The following is a 17,759-nucleotide window of genomic DNA, read 5'->3' on the forward strand; positions in this document are numbered from 1 at the left end:
GCACAGCTTATGAAGAGTATCTCAAGGACAATATCAGTGTTATTTACCAGGACAATCTGCTGTCTCACAGAGTGCTGCTATAGTATATTTCAATTCATGATAAAGCAAAAGGGGTGAAAATAATAATACAATTCATAAGGCACCACTCTACAGTTATGCCTTTCAGGATGAATCTTCCTTATCAGGAAAGCTTGGGCTAAGAAGAGTTTGGGATTTTGGATTTTTTTCGGAGTTTGGAATATTTGCACATACTCTACATAATAAGATGTCATGGAGATGGGACTCAAGTCTAAACATGAACTGCCTTGGGTCCCTTTTTGGGGAGAAAGGCAGCATAAAAAAATGAAATAAATACAAAAATTAAGATAAAATGATATTCATATATGTTTGACATACACCTCATATACATAGCTTGGAAGTAATTTTATACATAATATTTTTAAATACTGTTGTGCATGAAACAAAGTTTGTGTGCACTGAACCATCAGAAAGCAAATGTGTCACTATCTCAGCCACCGATGTGGACAATTTTGGATTTTGGACTATTTTGGATTCTGGAATTCTGGATAAGGGATACCCCAAACTTTAGTGGGGAACAGCTATATACACAAAAGAATCTCAGGTGTGAAACAGTAGGACTCTTAAAAGCCATGTGTGAATCCCACATCTAGTAAAGCTATTACCATTTATTTCAAAAGTTCTGTGGATGGTTAGAGTTGAGACTCTTTATACTTTTTATAATCTTAAATGTTAACACAATACTTGGTTCTCCTCCCATTGACCATGTGAATAGTTCCCCTCCTCTATCATAAACTGCTTTGAAATTCCTTTAACCTTTAGAAGTGTGTTGACCGGAAAGGCAGGAGGGCTGTTTGGAAACAGAAAAGTTGAATGTCTCACTGTCTGTAGGATGTTAGGGCCTGAACAGACAGGCCAAAATAAAGCTGCTTTGGGTCACTTTGGAGGTATGCTGTATAAATGACACACACATCTTAAAATGCCAGAAGCTATACACCAAAGCTGCGCTCCAGTCCTTAGGACTGGAGCATGGTTTTGGCGTGGCTTTGGCCTCTTAGGACGCATGCATAATTTAAACAGCATACCTCCAAAGTGACCAGAAGCAGCTTTATTTGGGCCTGTCTCTTTGGGTCCTTAGTCGGTCCTAAAAACTGAAGTAAATTTCTAGACTGATGCCTATGTAACCCTGGCACTGTTTTGAGCCCTGGGTGAGTGGGCAGGAGTCAGCTTATAGCAAATGTACTCCCATCTTCCTCAAGCTCCCCAAAGCCCCCAGATCAGCAAAAATGTGGCTGAAATACAGATGAAAAATTACAAACTATCACTGTATAAATGGCAGTTCATCCCCAAACCCTGAAAACATACAGCCCTTAAGTCACAAAAACCCAGCCCTACTCAAAACCTGAATTTCAAACTGGAAGTTGCCCAGCTGTGTTCTATTTGAAGCCCTCTATGTAAAGGATCTGCTGTTTAGAGGGTTCCTCAATCCATACCTAGTTTAAAGAAAATGGCCATAAGGAGAGGCATTCCAAATGTCTTTCAACAGTTGATACATGGAGAGCTGAGTCAATAGACAACCAGGACTTACATAAAAATTTTGTGCAAATGTGTCCTCATGGGTTCTCTTTTTCGTTTGTTCTTTCTTTTTGTGTGTGTGTGAGAGAGAAAAAAAATACATACACAGCAACATTTATGACCTAGAGCACATATGGTTATGTCACACCAATTAACACCTGTAAACCAGCAGGTGGGAGTGCTTTTGTTATGCTGTTTCAGTGAGTGATAGCCATGTGACAAGATCATCTTTTGTGAGACAGGGCATATTGTTTAAAAAACAAGCATTATGTGTAAAATGCAACAACTTTAGATTCACACATGATAATGCCATTATAAGGTTTTTCAATGAAGCACAAAACCTGCCCTTATGTTGTATTGTAAAAGTACACCTTCTTCTACATATATTTATTTTTAGTACTGTAGATAAACTACATGAACTCATAATCTTGCTTTCACTGGATTTCTAGTCACTTCCCCCACCCTGCGCTCTGGTACACTTTAAGCAACACTGTTAACATCCTTCCCCATTATGAACACCTAAAAGACAACACGGGGATATTAGAAATAAAGAGATGAAGAATGTGTTAAATTTCTTATTTCAATGGGACAGGCAGTCACAACACATTGAGACAGCCTGCTGGGAAATGGCCAGTCTCTGTGAGAGTTCTCACCTTCAATGTGAGAACAGGACAAGGAACCCTTTTTAAAAATAATAATCGGGGTTTCTGTAATTTATGCAAAAAAAATGTCAGTCTGTCTTTTCCTTTAGTGAAACAAAGCATAGAAATAATGCAGCAGAAAAGGCAAGTACAGAAGGAGTGTTTGATTTATGAAAAGGCGGTAAAAGACCATTTGAACGCTTTTGATTGTTAACAGTCCACAAAATAAGCATCACAGTTTTGCACAACTGGCTAATTTGCACAAAATAATGTTCTTGCAAATGTGAGAACTAAAATGTCTCATCATTTCACAGTTGTAAAAATTAATAAGATTTCTCATTCTCACATCTAAGAATGAGACAAGTGAACATTTACGCACAAAATATGAAAATGTGTGCTGTACATTAATAATTGTAGTCCCCAACAGAAGAAAATGTGTGGCAATGAGATCTTGTATTAATGATGAATTCAAAGTACAATGTTTCACTTGTAAACTGGGCATACTTGATGTGCAAATTGCAAAAGCTCCAAAGAGGTTGATAGTGATAAGTTTACGGAGTGACATTTCAAAAACAGAATTCCTCATTAAAATTGTATCAGCATATTTAAATATGCATAAGATCAGGCATTTTAAACTTGTATAGATACACAAAATGGCAAGAGAGACAAAACTGGATCAAGGAAAAAGCAAACATAAGACTACAAATGTCACTCTAATATTTTAGTTAAGATGTTACAAATGTCACTCTAATACTTTAGTTAAGATATACATGTCTCCCAGGATAGCATTAACAGAGCAACTCTGCGGGATGGGCCAGGGCCTGAGATGCTACAGTTTGTCAGTTATAAAGCCCTCCTAGCTTGGGAACTTTCCCCCTTCTTTTTCTTCCCATGGTCCTTTATCATCTTCAAAGTCTCTTCTACATTTCTTAGCACAAAGCAGTCAGCTGTAACACCTCCCAGCTGATATAGTTGAGGACAGCTATCCAAGCAGTGATGGCTGCTGGCTTCGGAGAAGTAGTGACTGAACCTTGGCTTTCAGACTGAACTTAAAGGAACCCTATTTGGAGGATAGGGTTCAGCACCTTGGACAGTTTATGATAACACACAGCCTGGATTCGCCAACCCACTGATATGGAAGCCATCAGGCATCACTGAATTCAAGGGCCTCTCAGGGGACTGAAGGTGTTTGTGATCCAGCAGACCAAAGCCTGGGTTCAACTTGCTCCCGGAATTCCTTTCATCACAGTGTACCTAAAGGGCAGATGGGACCCCTCACCGATCCACTCCTTTCAAACTCACCAGCAGATTTGGAGGTTATGACTTCTTTGAAAAACTATATTTTACTTATTTTCAGGTTTGGCTTAGTTTTCACTGATAACCTATTTATTACTCTAATTTACAATATTTATTTTATTTGATTTACAGTATTTGATTTGATTTTCTCAAAAAATGTGTCTCAGACCCAGAATTCCATGTGTAAAATAGAGATTGTATTTCCGATAGAAAAGAAACTGTTGTCAAAATAGTTGAAAGTGACTCCAACTGAAATATGAGGTGAAGTTGAAGGCTTTCTTGGCTGGCATCCATAGTTTTTTGTGGGTTTTTCGGGCTATGTGGCCATGTTCAAGCAGAGTTTCTTCACATAGCCTGAAAAACCCACCAAAAACTATGAAATATGAGGTGTTTCTGTGTGTTCTGTAGACTTCACAGGCAATGATGATGTCCTATTACTTATCTACCGTAGGTGGATTATACTTTAAAAATTTTGTTTCTCCCCCAATTTTTTGTAAATGTTTCAGCTTGTTGTAGACAAATTTTTTTTACGAAGACTCTTAATCCTGATTGCTCTAATGCAGGGGTATAGAATGTCTATGGTTAGTAGGCTGCCCCTGCCTCTTGGACTTCAGAAGGCTAATGCCAGTTTTGGTATCCAAGACCCTATACCTCCATATTTCCAATCTTTCCTCCAGAAAATTATATTGAGTGTGATTGGTCATTTTGGCCATTTTTGGGCCCCCACAACTGTTTAGGCCAAGATTGTATCCCCATTTAAAGCCAGAAGTGATCTTTATTGATATTAAGGAGATATATATTACAACTGGTAACATATGTAAAATCTTTTGGGTTTAGCTTTAATATGGAATTTAAAACAGTATTTGAATTAGCAAACTGTAGCAGGTATACAGTTGTATGGTTTTATTTTGTCAAGTTGGTTGTAATACTCTTCAAGCTATTAAGATATTTAAATGTAAGGCATTGGTTCAATTATTGCATGGTGTGGAAGTGACCAACACTATTCTATAGAAAGTACAGCTGTTTAGATTTTCACCCATGTATTTAGAAACTGCAGAGTCTGTGGCAAATATAGTTCAGGTTCACACTTTAAAAACTTGACTATATCTTCTCTTTTCTTCAAAGATATTCAGCCCTATATATTTCTCTACAAAATTAACCTAACTGGCATTTATTCAAAGTCCCAGTAACACACGCTTACAAGTATTCATCCAAAGAAAACATAATATTAAAAGAAAAACTAAATGTCTTGAGTAATACAACTGGCTCCTGGCCAACTTAGGGGCGAAGCAGGCACCCCTTTTGTACTGGCTTGGGGAATGGTGTCTGAGCGCAACGTTTAGATGCCGCACACTCTGATGCCATCCCCAAGCTGGCGTCATGCTGCTCGCCCAACTGCATGACGGGCAGCTTTGCAGAGCTTCAGTGGTGCAGCATTTATATGCCACATGCCACGGGAGCAAGGCAAAGCCATGGCGCAAAATTTTGCCACTCTTTTTTGAGCTGGAAAAAAGCCGGAGTGGGGCCGCTGCATGTGGTTGACATGGCGCCCACCCAGCTTTTTCAGGGGAGGCATGATGCCACCCATTTGGGTGGTCTGTTTTGCCCCTTATTTGACTTCCCTTAACACACAAGCCTGAAAACATTTACTATTGAAAAATGAAATTTGATACATACCCCAGTAAGCCAGGGCAAATTTCTTAGAATCTTGTTTTAAAAACAGGTTGTGTCACTGTACATACATGTCCTCTTCTACTGTGACTTTTGTCCAGATTTGAAATATATCATTTATCGTCTTTTGATTAGCTTACCAGGGCACCCAAAACAACAGGCTGCTTATGTACCATTTATCCGATAAGGCCCCATACATAACAGAGCAGATGGCTAATTTCTTTTTAATTACTATGTGTAGAAGAGCTCAACTGATTGATTGTACTAGTCAGTCTGGATAAATTGTAGTAGATTCTTGTTTTTCTTCTTGAAATTTTATTTGTTACATGTTTCAGACTGAACAGGTCATAGTAATTAATAGGTTATATGACCATAATAAAGCTAACACAGGACTGCAATGAAAAAACCTTTTTCAGTATCGTAGTTATTTTTAATGTTTTTGGGTGTTAAATTTGAAAAACAAAACAAAATCCCAACACAGTGTTGTACTACACACAATTCTTTCACAAATTCAATATTTTTATCAATTCAGTTGTGACTTAGCTTTGTAGATTATCATACGCCAAATCTGTGCCAAGATAGACATGGGTTGTAACCATCACCAATGGATCTTATTGTACTGCCCCATGCCTGGGGAGTAGGCAGCCTGTATCCAATCTGGGTTTCTCCCACAGCTCTTCAAGAATGGAATTAAATGGGGACCTTAAATTAAATGGGGACACTGAGGTTCCAATGTTACTTCTTTTGGTGCCTTTGAATGGATTTTTGTGTTTCATATCAGCAAATTAAATTGTTTTGAAAGTCTATTAGAAGACTTTAACCCATTTTACTCTTTGTGGGATAATTCTTTGCAAGATTATTTCATTCAGTCACATATTACAGCATAAAAACTTCAATGCAAGTTGTGAAAGAACTGTGTATGATGAAGGAAATCCGAGGCCATTTTTGCATTTAGAACATCAAGTTCCTATAAAACCAGATTACATTTTAAAAACGTTTTCATGACTCTCAATTTTGCAGGTCTGTGTAATTCATTAACTCTACTGTATGTTTCCACTAATCTGATCAGATTCCAGAATCTAAAAATGGATAAAAGCCCTCCTCTACTGTGGGGAGACCTCATACTGCAGGCCTTGATGCACTGCCTTCCTGCATTAGGAAGAACATGTGAGGAATATGCACATCAGCAGAGCCCACTCTTGTTGGCCCCAAATTGTTTATTTGCCATTCTTCTGTCTAAACATACAGGCAACATTTGGCATGTGCAGATGTAGTACATACTGTATATACTCAACTATAAGTCAAGGAATTTATGCCCCAAAATGGACTCCAAAATCATGGGTCGACTTATATATGGGACAATAAGTTAATACTGCTCATTAGTTCTGAAAAGAAGTGTCCACCCTTCCTTTGTAGCAAGGGATCTTTAAACAGCTTCCCGTCTGAGTCCCTGCATGTGCTCTCTTCTCTCTGTGTTTGTTATCCCTCAGCCTTCCCTCGCAGCCAGAGCTAACAAACAGCTGGTGAGGCAAGGAAGAGAAAGAGAGAGAATATGGCAAGGCTCGTACCCTGTTTTGCAAGCCATGAGCCTTTGAAATGCTGGTGATAAAGGGGGGGGGGGGGAGAGAGAGAGAGAGAGAGAGAGAGAGAAATGTCTGTACCCCATTTTGAAAGCCATGAGCCCAGGAAATGTTGGTGGTGAAGGGAAAGAGAGAGAGGGAAAGAGAGAGAGAGAGAGAGAAATGTCTGTACCCCATTTTGAAAGCCATGAGCCCAGGAAATGTTGGTGGTGAAGGGAAAGAGAGAGAGAGAGAGAAAGAGAGAGAGAGAGAGTGAGTCTAGGTTTGTTTCCTACTGCTTTTTATTGATACTCCTGTTCAATATGAAGCAGTGAAGTCATTTATAAATCAGATGAAACTGCTAGCACCTTTAAAGTGAGATGGCTCTAACTATTTTAGATACATAGAAAATACAGAATTAATTACCAAAATATTAAAAATGGTTTCCCATGCCGAGACTGTGATCCTTGGGAGAGGTCCAGAGAGGGAGATGTAGGGAGGGAAGTGTTGCTTTGTTTCTCCCTTTAGATCTTCTGTAACAGGCCCCAGTGTGCTTGACCCTCAACTTATCCATGGGTCATATCAAAATCCTTGATTTTGGCCCCCAAAACTGCCCTCAACTTATACATGAGGTCAACTTATACACGAGAATATACAGTAGTTTATTGTTACATCCAAAAGAAGCCACAGTGATCCATGGCAAGCTCTTATGTAGTTTATGAGAATGTAGGTTCAGATTGCCAAAATCAAATCCACTTCCAAGTTACGAGGCCAACTGTTTTTGATGTCCTCTCTGGGGCTGGTTCATGAGATTACCCTCTCAAAACAAACACAGATGCCACTGTGTTGGCCATAAGAAAAACAAACAAAAAAAATCTGTATTTTGGAAAAACTTTATTAGGCCTATCATAAAAGCACACAAATCTGTGCGTACTGTCAAACTGTCCATCAAGCAAAATTGAGAACAGAAAAAAGAAGGCAAAAGGATGGGGATCAAGCAGATAGAACAAGAGTGAGAAAAATGATAAGTGACTTGGGGAAACAAGGGACTGTAGAGACTGAGAGGCAAGAAAACAAAGTACAAGGAAGGGGGGGGGGGAACCACACACACACAATAGGACAAGCAGGTTCAGAGACATGGAAGGCAGGAAGAAACAGTTATCCAGCCATGCCAGAATCTATTTCCTGCTACTTGTTAAGGGGCTGGTATAAATTTAGGACCACAGGCCCAGGTTCAATATAAGTGATCAGTGATTTTTGAGAATGCATTAACATAGTATAAATTCTATACAGAATATAGAACTGTCCCATGAAGTATCTTGCACCAAAGTGTATATGTCTGTACATCCTTTATTTACTTTTTGTATTTACTGAGGGTGATTCTAAATATTCCATATTTGCATACTGTATGTGTCTAGTTCGGGTCATTAGCGCTGGCTGGGATTATTTTACTAAAAACAAACAAGTTAAACATGTAGCAGTAGTTGGCTTGCCATGTTCTACTCTCCCTTGTCATATTCTACAGAATGTTATAATTAAAGATAGGCTTCCAGCTTAATTTGTTGTTTATAGCAAGCACTTTGTTAAAACATGTTGTTTATAGCATGTACAACACAAGATTCGGCTAGTAAACTGTACATATTGGATTTTGATGACATAATTGAGAAACACCCTTTAATACCACCAAAAACTACTTAGTACTCCCTCCCCTCCAAAACCTACATTAATCTTAAACTACAAAATTAATGCAATCTTGCCTAATGTATGCCAACAGTGTCCTCTTTTTCTCGTAGGCATCTGTTTACATGGTTCTTGCATATTCCATCATATAACAAACAAGAAATCTACATATGAAAAACATATTTTGTTCATTTATTCTATCTATACAAAACATAGGATCAGCTTTACTTCTGCTAACACTTCATTTGTTTTAAAGTCTAATTATTGCTATAAAATCATAGTGGATATAAGAATGGCTCCTTTCTAGGCTCTATTCCTCTTTTTAAAATGCTCCACTGATAGTCATTACTACTGCATCTATTACTACTGCTTCTTTCTTGATATTGTTGTTCAATATGAAGCAGTGAAGTTATTTATAAATTAGATGAAACTGCTAGAACCTTTAAAGTGAGATGGCTCTAACTATTCTAGATACATAGAGAATACAAATGTAATTACCAAAATTTTAAAAATGAAATGAATAGTGTAAAGGTTAAAAAAAAATGAACATAGAAAAAGGCTAAAAAAAAAGGCAAACCACGCTCCTAGCAATGCGAATAGTCTCTTGATTTTAGATTTTCCTCCTCTGTATAAGACCAACACTGCAAAGAAAACATCTCATAAATATGACTAATGCCACAATAAAGTCTAATATTAGTTTCGTGTGTATCTGTTTGGAAGCTATTTTGGTTTTGAACATGCTGGGTGTACACTCCTTCATGTATAATTGCTGTTACTGATTTGGTTGCTGTTCATAGGTTTCCAAATAAAGAGCTATTTCCAAATGAAGTGCTGAGATGAAACTCCACAACTGAGACTAGTACACCAACATATGTAATATATGATCATGCATTGTTACATTATAGATGTATCAATGATATTGAGAGATTGACTGAAATAATAGCCACTTACATTGCTACATGGAGTGATAGAAAGAATGAATGGATGAGCACATGCATACACATATGAAGTGGAAAAGGAACATATGTTCCATGTTTGATTAATTCCCCCTTCACCAAATCATTAAATGATCTGGTTGTAAATACTCAATTAATCACATGAGAAAATCTTCCTTACAATAAACAGTTGTACTTAGCAAACAAAGCAAAACATCAGATATATATTTTGGAGAGTCAGCATATCATTTGTTTAGTCGAATTAAGGAAGAACAGTGAGAGAAAATAAAAATAAGAAGAAAGGAAAAATATATTTAACTTTGTCAGATTTTGCAGCAATAGCCAACCTTTTTTCTGACAGATCATCACAATATACATATTTGTCACTTAAGACAACACAACTATCCAGGCAGGGAGGAACAAAATTGCAGGTTATTTCCACCTACCTGTGCTAGTGCGATATGTGCCTGTATGTGCTGGTTGAAGAGGGTCCCCCTGACTCTGGCTGAGACTCCTCATAGGGGGTTTCTGATATACTCTGTCTTCGTAAATAGGATCTATGTGGTGCTCTGGAGACTGCAACGCCCTTAAATCAGAGCCCAAGTGGCTATGTTGGCTGGTGTAAGAAGCCCGGGATCCAGCTGTAAAACAGATCAATAGAAGAACTTTAGGGGGAAAAGAAAAATGTGCTTCAAGAAAACAGGGCTCAATAATAATAATAATAATAATAATAATAATAATAATAATAATAATAATTTATATGCCCTGCCTCTTCCAAGGATCGAAGCAGGGTTACATCATTAAAATAATACAATGCAACTGAACAGTCAATAAAATACTAATACTGAATTATACATCCCTATTAGTTCCTTAAAATCTCCAATCATCAATTCATATACCATCATACTTAGAGAGGGAAGTCTTAATCATCATCTCTATACAAAATCTGATGGGAAAGCCCACCAAAGATGACATACCAAAGAACGGAAAGACTGCATGCCAATACACTGCTGTTCTTGCAAGGAAAAGAAAGCACTTGGCAACAAAAGCTGAACAACTTAAAGCAACCAGCAATTAATTAATTAATATATACGTAGGAAACACAAAAGAAGGCAGCAGCAGCTCAAGTTGGTTGTGCTATCTATGTCACGCAACTGTCTGTTGTTGCCAGACAAACTGATTTTCTAAATGAGCGGAAGATTTTTCAGTCATGCCAGTTTATTTTTTTTTAATTAAAAAACCCTCCCAAGTATATTTGCCTTATCCCAAAGAAGTCTGCTTCCAGAAGAGATAGTAAATATTCAAAATGAATACCAGAAATTATGTCCACATTTCCTATCTAAGGCAGACATCAAGTTACTACCACCAATTATTCTCTAGCCTTATCATCTCAGCTGACCTCGTGCATCCTCCCTTCAAGCATGAAAGGATTTGTGCGATCTGTCAGCTGTATTGTCACAGGCTGTGTAGACACCAGATTGCTAGGATTTCCTAAAACCTAAATCTCCCAGGGGTGAATATATTAAACCTATCTTTAGGAGATAACACACACAAACATAAAAATACTGAGCTATACCAAATCTGTTTGCAGAGGGGACTGAAGTAGACTAGTAATAATCCAATTGCTAATCTCAACTAGTGGAGCCTTCCTTGAATTAAGTGCTGAATGGTAAGTCAACACTTCTGTAAATCCTACTAATTCAGTGGGTCTACTGTAGGTAGGACTACTAATTGTATTTAAGCAGGAGATCCAGCACAAGCACCCATGGGAGGGAGAAGAGAAGAGGCAGTTTCTATAAATTTCACCTAGAGCCTACTACAATAGTGCCTACAGCTTTTTAAAGGATACAGGGAGCTAAAGTAGGAGGAGAAATATGAAAATATCCATTGCCCCTTCTTATTCTTTCTTGATCTTCTGTTTTAATACAGGAGGATCTCCAAGGCAGCTTACATAAAATCATGCAAGAGCAATGTTGGGTCTATTTCTCCTTCATCTGCATTATGGTACTGCACCGGAGCAATGTATGTTCACTGCCCACAGCAACTCCCCAACTTCTGAAGTATAGATATTTTAATTTTTTATTTAAAGTACAAAGAGGGAGAAACCTGGTATAGCAGCTGTGTCTTCAGTGACACCATACCACTTCACACACCCACACGGTCCAAATGGATAAATGTCCTGCTGATAGTATCTCTGGCTAATGACTAACATTTCTTCACAGTGGAATTCAGTATATCCTTCAGTAGGTACATCATGTTCTGACTTCTCCACTCAAATGGTACACCCAAGCTGCAAATTTATTGTGACTCATTGTCCTTTTTCTCCAGGGACATGCCATGAAATGCTGCTTAGTAACTCTACAGACTTAACAGGATACTAGACATAAGGGAAATAAGGTAAGATAGATTCCTTGTCAGAGAAACAACATACCACATAAGGATGCAACTCTCCAAAGCAAGATGAATTGGTATGAAACAAGCCTGTTTGACATGACTGACCTGTCTTATAGGCATTTCTGGAGTCAGGAAGGGACAAGTTAAAGACATACACACAAAGAACCTTTAAAATTACAGGAAGGCTTGCATTTTGTTAGTTGTACTATGTCCGAAAATATATCATCCACTACATGGTTCAGGGGGCCTAGTAAAGAGAGTCATAGAAGAGCCAGGAAAAGCTGCTGAAGAAGCTGCTGTGCCCTTTAGCTATAGCCCCAATCTACTACAACATTTTGTAACAGCATTTTTTAAACACATACAAAGCCAAAACCTGTCAAGAGTGCAGAAGATCACTGTCACATTATACTTCAGGCTGCATCTATATTGACACCATTTTAACTGTCATGGCTTGATGCTACGGAATTCTGGGATTTGTAGTTTTGTGACATATTTAGCCTTCTCGGATGAGCTCTGGTGCCAAAAAACTACAAATACCAGGAATCCATAGGATGGAGCCATGACAGTTAAAGTGGTGTCAAATTTCATTAATTCTGCACTGTTACAGCAGTCAGAGTCAATGGAAGACTTCACATATTCAGCCCAAATTCATGTTTAGAATCCAAGCTCTACTCATTATCAGCAAATTAGTTTCTAACCTCAGACCATGCAACTTTCTATTCATGATGATGGTGGTGGCTCCTATAAATAGATGCCTCAGTAATCTGTTTCCAGGCACAATTCAAAGTAGTGGTTCTGACCTATATGGCTGAGGTCAAGCCTATCTGAAGGATCATATCTCCTCATATGAATGAGCTTGATCTTCAGGGGACACACTTTTTTTCATGTCACCACATCCACAGGCACATTTGGTGGGAATACAGGAGAGGTCTGTCTCTGTGGCTGCTCTCAGAATATTGAACTCCCTCCCTAGGAAGGTTAGAATGGCTCCTTCTTTGCTGTCTTTCAGCAGCAGGTGAAGACCTTTCTATTCCAGCAAGCTTTTGGAATCTGCTTGCTAACAAGAGAAGGGACTTTCATGGTACTGTACTGCTTTTCATCTTTGTTCTAAACTAACATTTAAATTTGATTTAATTTTGTTATTAGTTTAACACTTTTAATCTCATTTTTAAAAAATGTTTTGTCTTATGTTATATTTTAAGTAACCTTTGGGGGGGTGGGGGGGGGTTAATTTTCTGCATTTTGTAAGCTTCCTCAGCTCCCAGTCTGGATATAAATGAAATGATGGATAGATGGATAGATTGGATATTTGTAAGACAGCAGTGCTACTTCTCTTGCTACTTGAGGCAGCCAATGGTTTCCTCTTATTTTGCGTAAAATTGCTGCTGATAGGTTGAAATAAAACCATGCCAATAGTTTGTTTTGCGAGAGTAAAAATGTGCATCAAATCACTACACGATACCCACAACACTCACATATCTTTAAACACAACTACCGTGCTATGTTGAGGCAAATTTAAAACTATCACTCAACTCCACAGAATCTCAGCAAGAGAGAAATTATGAATGAAAATGGGAACTCTCAGCTCCACTATACTAGAATTCCTGAGAAAGTTTCTGTGCGTGAACTCCTTATAAGAAAGGAGTACTGTATTATCTTTCAGTCTTGATCATGTTCATTACTATTCTGATTTTCAAGGTACATTAAACTTCTTTTGAACAGGAGAAACAAAACAACCACAGATGCTGCCTATAAATCAAATCATACCATGAATCATGTTTTAGTGTGGTATTCCAAATCCACCTGTACATTCTTATTTGTATAATTAGTATGGGCTGAGAAACCATTTCTCAAGAGTTCTGAGTAACCATTCTTGGGCCACAGTGGGCAGGTTTACATGACCCTCACTACTGTTGTGCAGAACCCTACTTCCAAGGCATGTCCTCTCTCTCTTTCTCTCTCACACACAGAAACCCAAAGATCCATGAATACCTACATGTACCACTTATTCACATACACCACTCACATATACACTGGAAATCTCCATCACAATGCTGTCCAGATCAGTGGAATCACTGTCTATCCAACAGGAATACCTAGAAGTGGTTGCTCAGTTGGGCAAAACAATTGTTTTTCTCATGTTGTAAGCAGCCGTGATCGAAGGAACGGCGGTATATAAATAAAGTTTCATTCATTCATTCATTCATTCATTCATTCATTCATTCAAAAGGACAGGTGAGAGGCAAGCATAATATTGTGAACTGACATTTCAGGACAGCTCTGAAAGGAACCAGCCTTCCTCCTCTCTGGGGCAGGGATTCACTAGAAGCCTTAGCAGGTAGGATAGGAAGATTTAGTAGAGCAGAGTAAGCCAGAGAATGATCTCTGGATTAGTCTCAGGAGTTCTGCTCATGTGGCCGATGATTAAAACAGACTGAAGAATATGGAGTGGTCCATTGGCCATGGGGCATTCTTCCTGATGCTTTGGCTTATATCTCTCATATTCAAGAAAACTTCAGAAACGTATTTCTTCAAACTGGGTATTCCTGAGCAGGTAGTTACTACTGTATATATGCTACATTCTCAACAACCACAATCCTAATTTCCTCAATAATGATTATGTTTCTTTTGTATATTTACATTACATTTGTGTCCAGCACATGTATTGTTTGAATTGCTCTTTGAAAATATATCTCTGAAAAAAGAGATGAACATGTTCATTTCTCTTACTACTTTTAATTTTAAATGTGTTGAGGGGGGGGGGGTTAAGAGAAGTAAAAGCACTCTAATCTACCCCTTCAATGGCTTTTATGTATGTGATTAGTACCGTATATACTTGACTATAAGTCGACCTCATGTATAAGACAAGGGCAAGTTTTGGGGCCAAAATTATGGATTTTGCTATGACTCGTGGATAAGTTGAGGGTAAAATTTAGGGGCATATAACAAAGGATCTAAAGCATGAAGCAAAGCAAAATAATGTCAAAGAACTTATAAAATTCCAGCAGATATAACTATGTGCTTGTTCTTCAGACTGGGTGGATGAGAGAGTAGAGGAGGGTGGGTCAGTGCTTCACATATTATAATTTTGCTTTTCATCAGGAGATGGTTCCTTCTTTTAAATAAGAGTTAAAGTACAGTACTTACACTGACCTGTGGATAAGTCGACTCAGGTTTTTGGGGTCAATTTTTTGACCCAAATTTCTAGACTTATACATGAGTATATACAGTATTCTCATTACCTATCCTTCTTCAGATATCAACATATAACACCCTTCACCATAAAATAAAAATATTTACTTTTAGGTCCTGTAAATATTTTTCTGTGGACTGCAGCGAAGTTTAGTGCTGTCACAACCTGTGATTAAATTTACCAAAGTGGTAAACTTCAAAGTTAAGAAGGAACCACCAAATACATCATTTGCAGCTTCCTAGCATGAAAACAATCAATCTCACTAATTTCATAGAATCACAGTGTTGCAAGAGACCACAAGGGCCATCCAGTCCAACCCCCTACCATGCAGGAAATCACAAATAAAAGCATCCCTGACAGATGGCCATCCAGCCTCTGTTTAAAGACCTTCAAGGGGGGAGACTCAAACAGCTCTTATTGTCAAGACATTCCTCCTAACTTTTCCTGTACCTTGCATCCATTGTTCTGTGTTCTAGTCTCTGGAGCAGCAAAAAACAAGCTTGCTCCATCCTCAATGAGACACCCCTTCAAATAATTAAACAGGACAATCATATCACCCCTTAACTGTCTCTTCCCCAGGCTAAACATACCTAGTTCCCTAAGTCTTTCCTTATAAGGCATGGTTTGCAGACCCTTCATCATATTGGTCGCCCTCCTCTGGACACACTCCAATTTGGCAACATCCTTTTTGAATTGTGGTGCCCAGAACTGGACACAATATTCCAGGTAAGGCCTGACCAAAGCAGAATACAGTGGCACGATTACTTCCCTTGATCTAGACACTATACTTCTATTGATGCAGCCTAAAATCGCATTGATCTTTTTTAGTTGCCGCATAGCACTGTTGACTCATGTTGAACTTGTGGTCTACTAGTACTCCTAGATCCTTTTCATGCATAGTCTCGTGAAACCAGGTGTCCCCCATTCTATCTCTATGTATTTCATTTTTCAACTCTAACTGTAGTACCTTACATTTCTCCCTTGAAATTTATTTTGTTAGCTTTGGCTCAGCTTTCTAATCTATTAAGGTCTTCTTGAATTTTGATCCTGTCCTCTGGGGTATTAGCTACTCCTCCTAATTTGGTGTCATCTGCAAATTTGATACACATGCCTTCATCCAAGTCATTGATAAAGATGTTGAATAGCACTGGACCCAAGACAGAACCCTGTGGCACCCCACTGGTTACTTCTCTCCAGGATGATGAGGAGCCATTGGTGATCACCCTTTGGGTTTGGCTGGTCAACCAATTACAAATCCACCTAACAGTCACATTGACTAGTCCACATTTTATAAGCTTGTCTGCAAGAATATCATGGAGGACCTTGTCAAAGGCCTTACTGAAATCAAGATATGCTATATCTACAGCATTCCCTTTGTCTACCAAGCTGGTAATTATATAAAGAGATTAGATTAGTCTGGCATGACTTGTTTCTCAGAAACCCATGTTGACTTTTTGTGATAATGGCATTGCTTTCTAAATGTTCACCGACTCTGTTTAATGATCTGCTCCAGTATCTTTCCTGATATTGATGTCAGACTAACTGGGCAGTAATTATTGAGATCCTCTTTTTTCACTTTTTGAAAATGGGGCCAATGTTTGCCCTCCTCCAGTCTGCTGGGACTGTTCCTGTTCTCCAGGAGTTCTCAAAAATTGTTGCCAATGGCTTTGATGTTACATTTGCTAATTCTTTTAATACCCTTGTATGTAGTTCATCTGGTCTGGGAGACTTAAATTCATTTAGATTAACCAGGTAGTCCTGTACTTCCTCTTTACTTATTCTGTGCTGCATTTCTACTATTATGTCCTCTCCTCCGTTTTCCTCAGATTGAGCACCCTTTTCCCTTTCTGAGAAGACTGAGGCAAAGAAGGTGTTAAGTGATTCTGCCTTTTCTCTGCCCCCTGTTAGCATTTCGCCACATTCACCACACAGTGGCCCTATCATTTCCTTTTTCTTCCTTTTGCTATGGAGATACCCCCCAAAGCCCTTTTTATTGTTCTTAACCTCTCTTGAAAGCCTGAGCAAATTCTGTGCTTTTGATTTTCTGACTTTCCCCTTACATGTGCTAGCTATTTGCTTGAATTCTTTCTTCCTCAGCAAGGAGTCCCCACCACCAAGACATGTATCCTCCAATGCTTAGCAACAACTGTTCTCTGTGGTGGTACTCTCAGAGCCCTCTGCACTGTCCCTGAGAGCTGTCCCTGCTGCTCTTCCTTGACATCCCTGATAAGGGAGAGAGCTTCAAATCGACCCTGGAGCTGCAAGCTCACAGAAGAATCCCTGGTTTCCCTACTCCTGTGTGTGATATTCCTCCAACTGCCCACCTCCTGTGTATGTGAAATGACCTCTTCTGTAGAAACTTCCTGTGTGTGTTCCCCATCCAGGACCATCTGTTCCATTCTGTCCAGGAAAGCCTCTTGCTCCCTAATATGCTGAAGTGTCCCTACCTGGCCTCCAGCTGCTGGACTTTCTCTTCCAACAGGGCTACCAACTTACACTTGGTGCAGGTGAAGTGACGTACGTCCATAGGCAAGAAGATAAACATCCCACAACTGTTGCAGGTGACTGCAGCAGCTCCCTCATTGTGCATATTAAGAAGTTTAAAGTAGTCAGTGAAACCGAAGTCTGGGCTTCTCCCTCCAAAAGTCCCCAGTTAGAAACTCACAAAAAGATCCCTGTTGACTTGGCTTTTTAACCAAACACTGTCAACAAACTGAAGAGACTGGAGCTATAGCTGTATAGAAAGTTATCAATTGCTAGCACCTTTCCCAAGCAAATCTCTTACTCACTTGCTCTG

At 38.8% G+C, this 17,759-nt stretch overlaps 1 protein-coding gene across 9 annotated transcripts in view; it reads right to left on the reverse strand.

Annotated features, from left to right (window-relative positions):
• Window positions 1-17,759, reverse strand: part of CTNND2 (catenin delta 2) — a 662,387-nt gene that overhangs the window by 250,189 nt on the left and 394,439 nt on the right. For all 9 annotated transcript variants that reach the window (XM_089516458.1, XM_089516456.1, XM_089516452.1 and 6 more), the window contains one exon: window positions 9,822-10,016. In XM_089516458.1, coding sequence (XP_089372584.1) covers window positions 9,822-10,016 — 195 coding nt within the window. The remainder of the gene's footprint in view (window positions 1-9,821; window positions 10,017-17,759) is intronic.

Source organism: Sceloporus occidentalis, unplaced genomic scaffold, assembly GCF_023333645.1.
Source record: "Sceloporus occidentalis isolate IW3139 unplaced genomic scaffold, rSceOcc1.0.p SCAF_3, whole genome shotgun sequence".
Taxonomy (NCBI): domain Eukaryota; kingdom Metazoa; phylum Chordata; class Lepidosauria; order Squamata; family Phrynosomatidae; genus Sceloporus; species Sceloporus occidentalis.